Source organism: Protomyctophum parallelum (assembly GCF_964188405.1).
Source record: "Protomyctophum parallelum genome assembly, chromosome: 2".
NCBI lineage: Eukaryota > Metazoa > Chordata > Actinopteri > Myctophiformes > Myctophidae > Protomyctophum > Protomyctophum parallelum.
This window is the reverse complement of record NC_139699.1, coordinates 53,463,342-53,471,331: the sequence shown is the minus strand read 5'-3', so window position 1 is coordinate 53,471,331 and position 7,990 is coordinate 53,463,342. Positions and strand designations below refer to the sequence as shown.

At 41.3% G+C, this 7,990-nt stretch overlaps 1 protein-coding gene across 1 annotated transcript; it reads right to left on the bottom strand.

The window, feature by feature from the left end:
• Nucleotides 1–2,368: 2,368 nt before the first annotated feature.
• On the bottom strand, nucleotides 2,369–6,404 carry nsun3 (NOP2/Sun RNA methyltransferase 3; the record flags this gene model as incomplete). The annotated part of the gene is given in 8 exon segments (XM_083759354.1): nucleotides 2,369–2,468; nucleotides 2,470–2,561; nucleotides 2,563–2,704; nucleotides 4,782–4,839; nucleotides 5,119–5,179; nucleotides 5,181–5,339; nucleotides 5,647–5,767; nucleotides 6,391–6,404. Coding segments are annotated over 8 exon segments (747 nt in total).
• Between the last annotated feature and the right edge of the window lie 1,586 nt (nucleotides 6,405–7,990).

Below are 7,990 nucleotides of genomic sequence, written 5' to 3'. Positions count from 1 at the left end.
GGCCAAATAAGAGTAACCGAATGAAACAGGTGCAAAGCCATATGTGTTGCTACGGTAACTTATTCTATTGATCATATCCTAAGAATGCAGAAGGACAACTCCAGCCTGTGGAAGAGCTTACCCAGACAGACAAACTTTTATGTTTAATAAAATGTACTGTATGTACTGTATGTTGATTCACATTCATGCAGCCACTTTTAAGACATCACTTGCTATACTCCCATCAATGCCTGAATTATTGGTATAAAATAAAATAACAGATATGTTTCTATTCATTAAGTGCTTGCATTTGGTTATTGGAATTTGGTAAATGGTCTGCATTTCTGTCATGTCTTTATGTGAAGCGCTTTACAATGTGCATTCCTTTCACCCCTCCACACATTCACTCGCAGGCAGCAGAGACAGACATGCAAAGCACCAACCTGCTCATCGGGTGCAGTCAAGATTCTGTGTCTTGCTCAAGGACACTTTGAGACAAAAGCCAGGAAGAGCTGATCTAACCCCAAATGGCTACTCAACCTTCTAGTCTCTTTTGGAAGTTTTAAAATAAAATAAACTCTGACATTTTTCGCCAAGGAGTGAAGCAAAGCTGCAAATCATTAATCGCTATTGAAATGGGGGAAAGGATGCACTCAGTTAACCATTAGTCTAAATTAGTGGTTAAAAAGAATATACTGTATGGAACAAAACAAAGTTTAAGTGCTAGCATATTGCCATTTTACTTGTGTAAGAGCTATATTTATGGTCATGTGTGCAAACTGTGCATCAATGTGCAAAAATGTTTCTATATTGTCTAAAAGAAACAAGAGCATGTCAAAACACAATGCAGAAATTCAAAAAGTAAATGTTTTATTCTAAAAAGCTTTCCTACAAAACAGAAATGATTTGGTCCAGACATTAATTACATTATTAAAGCATTATCTTTACCCTTATGACAAGTAAGACGCGCAAACGCGGGAAGCGAACGCAGCTCGTGGATTGCAATAACAACAATTAGAATAAATTACGTACTTTACGTTTTTTTTTTTTAAGTTAAGTTTTGTGTGTGTGTTTTTTTTTGTGTGTGTGTGATACAGCTGCGCCCTCTGGTGGCGGGCGGTGTTACAGTGTGACACACAGACAGACATGTTCTGCTAGGTCTCATAGTTAGTGCTCAGTGCGTTCACAATAAGCCTATACAGTAGGTGTAGTCTTTGACATTTTTTTAAGTTTGAAACAATACATTAAAAGGCTGATATTATTGGCTGTCAAGAATTATGCATTTGCTGTCTCTAGCCCATAGACTACCCAGTCTTGTTTTAGTTTATACAGTATTTCTAGACATTTTCTTTTCGTTTTAGTACATATTCGTTTGTTCATGTTTGTTTTACTCTATTGTATGTATTTGTTTTGTTGTGAAGCAGGTTGGAACTTGGAAGCTATTCAGAGACGTATCAAGCATTATCAAAATTAATCACCAGTGATACCAAGGAGGTATTATGAAATATCACTGCAAAAGGTAGACACCATTTTATAACTTTTGGTGCACTGGAATTGGTTTAATGAAACATCCCTTAATTTAAACCAAAAGATGTGTTGCTGTAACAGATGTGGCTGCTACCTCAGCAAATTGAAAAACTTCACCATTTAGAGTTCAAGGGTCACATTTAATATGGCTGACTTTCTTCTGAGAAAAACAATGAAAGTAAATAATAGATGGAATAGAGGGATGCATCATAAAAAATTGACAGATAGGGTGTGAATCTTTACCCCTGCTGCACTTTCTGACCAATGGTGCAACATTGGCTAATACAAATATAGAGATAGATCCACAACTACTACACACTGAAGATGGAAAAGCATTTCAAAGTTGAAAGATGTTGCAAACTTGAATCTGGAAAGGAATAAGGACAGATGGTACAAAATCATCAATCATTAGGATCTGCTGGAGAATTTTCTTTTATACACACACACACACACACACACACACACACACACACACACACACACACACACACACACACACACACACACACACACACACACACACACACACACACACACACACACACACACACACACACACACACACACACACACACACACACACACACACACACACACACACACACACACACACACAATATATATTATATAGTATAAAGTCTTCCAGCTAACTTTAAACAATGAATTTAGAAAAACTACGTATAGTACTAATTTAATTCAACCTGTAGGCATGCAATCATTCCAGTGTGAGTTAATTCTCAAGCCAGAAAGTAGTTTTTTGCCACTCATTAGGCATTCCTGCATAACTTCTGGGTTTGATGATGATGTCACGCGCATACCCTCTATAACACACAGTACTCCCAACTGATTTATGTGTGCAAGCTCAGCATTTCCTTCTAATTCGACACAAGAACATTGGTCCCCAGGTATTTCCCCACTGAGGGACCACTAGAATGCCATGTTTGTGTGAGTAAGAGGACAGTGCCATATTGTTTATGCCAAGATGGTTTGTTGTCTGGCTCTCTGTAGTCCGTGTGGACGGAGTCAAAAGTGAAATGGTTTGAGAAGAGAATTACCGATCTCCTCCCACAGAACTTCAGCCTGGGCCTCAGGGCAGGTGTTGAGAACCCTCTCTACCACAGCATGGTTATCACAGCTGGACAACGTGCACGTTGAGTAAACCACAATCCCCCCTGGATGCACTGCTGCCAGTGCAGCACTGCAACGCAAACACGTGCACTTTAGAACCTCAGAATTCCGTTATTATTAGCCTGTTTTATACTTGGTTACGCACTGATATCGCGTCACAGCACTTCACGAGTCACGACTTCACGAGTCACGACACATTGTGCAACCAAGTATAAATTAAGCATAGGAATATATTGTTTTTTTTAAATAATATTTGGACTCCATAAGAGTGCATTATATATAAAAACACTATTTCAGTTTCACACAGTTCCGGAACCTACAGTATCTGCATTTGAGTATGTGTGGGAGCAGCTGTCTAGCTTCTGTCAACTGTTTGCCACCCACCTCCACCTGCCTGCCTCCTGCTTGCAGGGCATATACATTTAGAATGTGAGCGCAGACTGTCATGTACAGTATATGTATAGGGAGGGGGAGTCCCTTGGTGCTTTTAGAAGCCGTTTTAGGTTAGAAGAACGGAACAGGACCTACCGGAGCGGAGCAGCTGAGCCTGGAAGTCCGGCAGACTGCCTCTCTCCCTCAGTCTCTGCACCCACTGCTGGCCACTGGAAGAATACAGCCTTTTAGTCTACTAAAACCTGAGAGAGAGAGAGAGAGAGAGAGAGAGAGAGAGAGAGAGAGAGAGAGGACCATGAGAGAGGGCAGAAAAACAGAAAAGAGAAGTGTCAATGCAAGAGTCGAGACGTTCAAAGCATGACGCTAATGTCGGGTGGAAACCTCATACAGCATCTCCATGAAACCCGCAATTCTAAATAATACCTGGAACGCCCTACCAACAGCCGTTAAGAAATGTGAATCCCTAGGCTACTTCCATGATGGGCAAGACCTACGCTGTTGTGTTCACGCTATCATTTTTTGGGGCGGGAAGTTGAAGGATTTTATGGACATACCGCTCAAGGAAATTACATTCTCCGTGAATGAAAACAAGTGTTGCGATTGGTCGGAAAAATATTGTATCTGGGGGAAATACATCTGACGGATGTTCCGGACAGACACATCCGCCGATAGCATCTCTGCCTTACCCCCTTTCTGAAACCAGCTCTTCGCCACTCGCCCTACACACTTGCCCTCGATATGCGCGTTCACACGAGGCTGCGCCATATTAAGTGTCGTCCGAAACCAAGCAGCCTTGAGTGGAAGTGGCATATTAGTGTATATTTGAATGTATTTAAATGTTTTGATGAATTGAAAATGGAGGACCCTTATGTAAACAAGTCTTAGTGCTTTTTCTGGTTGATTTTGTAGTGTATGTATTGTATTGTATGTAGCAGATTTTGTATTGACCTGTAAATTCCTTGAACTGTGCCCATTTTGAAAACTGTTAAAATAATAAAATGTTCAATCAATCAATCAATCAATCAATCCGGTTGGGTGCAAGTAATGGAAAATGTTTACTATTTAAAGTACCTCACATCCTTGTTGTCTAAATGAGAAAAACTCCATAGTCAGTCGGTTTTCAAGTAATCACATTTCAGCAGAAGTACAGGTAGATATTTATTTTTCACCACGTGGGCATTTGTGGTCTGTTGAATAGCCAATATTCTGTTTCTATAATGGTCAGTGTTGATAAAAGAAGTGCAACTACTCCCTCTGCTGGACATTTCTTTCTTTGGAAACGTGTAGTTTGAATTTTCACTAGAGCCATGAATTTCAAAGCCTGTGACTTTATAAACAATGTATTATGTATTGTCTTATTCATCCAGGATATGCTTAGTTTTCCAATGCTCCTGGCTATCACATTAAAGGTGCAATCAGGATTAACCCTTTATGGTCCCCGGTGCTTGGACTCCGTTTGGTGCCCTAAAGTCCTTGCATTAGGTGCAATACCCTTTTCACTGTCTTTTAATGTTCTTTAGCTTTTAGTGTTTTTTCCTTTTTTCTAATAAAGTAGTTTTTATTTTGTTGTTACCTCTGTAAAGCCCCCCCATGTAAAGCGTCTTTGGGTACTCAGAAAAGCGCTATACAAGTTTGAGATATTATTATTATTATTATTATTAATACAAGTTGAGGGTGCACTATTGCCATTTGCCAGATATCAAAACTGTAAGGCATCAATTATTCACCCACCTTATCATAAGTGCCTGCTTCACTCTGCCCAAACGATCTGCCATCCTGGCTGGGGGTCTGGCTCATTACAGCACAGCAATGCTGGAATATACAGTAGCAATCAGAGACTGTGATTAATAGCTAGAACACATGCATTCAATAGAGGCAACTTATACATGATTGACAATTGATATTCCTAACTTACATCATGATTGGCAAACTGCTTGAAGGGATAATTATTAGGATTTTCAGTGTTCGAACTTCAAGAGTGTACAGCTAGTTGAATAATAATGTCTTATTCAAGTATAAACTGGACAAAATCACAGAAATGTTCCCATGGAATAGGATCAAATATCGTAAATATTAGAATTGGTGTTTTACCTGGATTGGCAGTTTGCATAATAGCCAAGGCTTTGCCCCCAGGGGCAGAGCAAAGAACAAAGATCCAGGACTTTGTCACAATCCCTGACTTGCAATGCCAGCACTGGCAGCAGGGAGGCAGCATTCAGCAGGTAGTACTGTTTCAGCTGCCCTGGTCTGTGAGGCTGGGAGGGAAAACGCAACGCTGTCGGGTGTACACAACACTGTAGAATGGCTGGAGCCTGATAGGATGAAGACAGGAGTCAGGGTTATAACTTATTATAACTAATACAAACTACTAGAAATGGAGAAAGAAATAGTTAACGGAAAAAAGAGGCCAAAACTGAATTGTGTTTACAAAAATAACAAAAATAAAGAAAATGTACTTGATTTGAATCTATTTTACCCTTGTTGAATCTTGACCCTCAGAATTACAATGAAAGAACTAAAACTAAAACAAATAAAAAATAAACTATATATATGACAAATTAAACTAGCAAACGTTCCAAAATACATTTCCAAAACTGTAATAAACTTGGAATACAGGACCTTAGACTGAGGTCCTGCCAGACAGAACGGTTGAGAGGCGGTGTCTGGAGGGAGATGGGGCTCATTGGCCTTCGGGGCTCCGTCAGGGGGTGCAGAAATTATTTCAGACAAAGAATAATAGCTGAGGAAAGAGCCATAGAGTAATGGTTGAGAGTCCCGAAGCAGTGAAAGAGCTTACCTTTAAACCACACATAGACTACGTTACTAAAAAAACCTATGGTTGCCTAAGCTCACTTTACCGTTCTATTAATTGCTTCTCCTTTGATGTTAGGAAAATAATTATTGCTCAAGTGATTCTTCCCATTATTGACGCAGATGTTGTGTATCTGAACACAACTGACTCTCATCTTAAACCTTTAAATGTTTTATACAACTCCCTGTGCAGGTTTGTATTGAGATGCCCATATGATACCCACCACTGCCTCATGTACAAATCACTCAATTGGCTGCAGCCTAAATCAAGGCGGCAACTACACTGGTATCTCTTCACTTATAAATGTATTTATTTTAGGTGTCCTGCTTACTTAAAACAGTACCTGACTCAGTCTACTTCATCCTATCCACTAAGACATCTACAATACCCTTACTTTAAAATCCCCAAAGTGGTTGGGTGTAGGTCTTTCTCCTACAAAGCCCCATTCGATTGGAACAACCTCCCTCTATATCTTAGATCCATCTCGTCATATAGTTGCTTCAGGACCTCCTTACATTCACATCTAGACTCAACTTGTCTATGCTTCTAACCTGACTGTAACCATTTATGACCCTGAGATATCTGCACTGTGACCTTATCTCCACTGTGTATTATGTGGTGGTTGGTGGTGTAGGTGGAAGATGGTGAGCAAGCTATTTGTGTATATGTATGTATTTGTATATCTGTTTGTATCTGTGTACTGCATATTCTGTGTATTTGTGTACAGTATGCTTTTCTGTATTTTGTTTTTTATGGGTCCCTCTTGAAAATGAGATGCTGCATCTCAAGGGGCTGTCCCTTCAATAAAAATCTGAAAAATCTGAAAAAAAAAACAGTGTCCGTATACTTGCCAGACTGACGCACAACCTGTCGTGCCAGGGCATGGGTTTTAAACTTCACGCTAGCTGGGAGTAGATGGGACTTGAATTTGCTTGACGCAACTGTGTGATTAAACTCAGGCAGGGCATCGCTAGCCTTGCGTTGTGATACTAATAGGGCATCCATCGCCAGGTCTTGGCTGGGTGATACAATGAGAACCAGATGTCTATAGAGCGCTCACCATTGAAACACACAAATCCATAATAGGCACAGCTGGTGACATCACAGTATGTTACGAATGATCTGTAGGTCCTATATAGTGTCCCCGCCCACCCAGCCAGTCTCACTTTGCTTGCAGATGAACAACAAACGTTGAGATCGTAAGACTAAGGGAGAAGACGAGCTCATCGAGAAACAAAGGAAATGTACGGTGATTACATGACGACAAATGAGAACACAACCCCAGTCACAGAGGTACGGGAGTTAGAGAATAAGGTGGAGCAGGAGGAGAAAATGCTGGAAGAGAAAGAGAAGAGGCTGAAGGCCTGGGGATGCAACATAGATGATCGGGAGATGGCTTTAACGCAGTTGGCAAAGAAGCTTGAGGAGAGGGAGGAGAAAGCTGTGGCCTTGATAACAGAGGTGGAGAAGAGGAAGAAGGTGGTGGAGGTGGTGGAGAGAAGAGAGAGCAAAGTGAGGGATGAAGACATCCTGGACACCACCTGTGTCAGCGAAACACAAAGAGATCAGAGAGATCAGAGACCCGGAACTCCACCTGTACATAGAGAACAACCCAAACCCATGAGGGAAGGAAAACCTGGGGAGGCAGAAGTGAGGCAACCCACCGCTCACCAACTGTTTGTGGGAAACATCCCTAACGATGTAGACAAGACTGAACTCACAGAGTTCTTTGAGCAATTCGGTAGAGTCCTGGAGGTCATTATCAATAATGTTGGAAAGCTCAGTAACTTTGGCTTTGTGGTGTTTGACGACTCGGAATCCGTACAGCAGATACTCAGTAAGAGGCCTATAACGATCCGTGGTAACTTGCAACTAAACGTGGAAGAGATTAAAGGAAAAAAAGATGGAAGGAAGGGGGTTCCGCGGAGCCCACCGACCCATGCACAGAAACCTAGCTTTGACAACAGACATGGTGTGGGCCAGGAGGAGGAAAAGTTTGCAGCGACTCCCAACCCTGGACTCTCGGCGGAGGCAGAGAAGGCAGTAAAGCCTGCAGCCATGGAAGAAGAGCAGAGACTGAAGGCTTGGAGAAACAATTTAGTGGACTGGGAGACGGCTTTGAAGGAGATGGAAGCAAAACTTGCTGAGAGG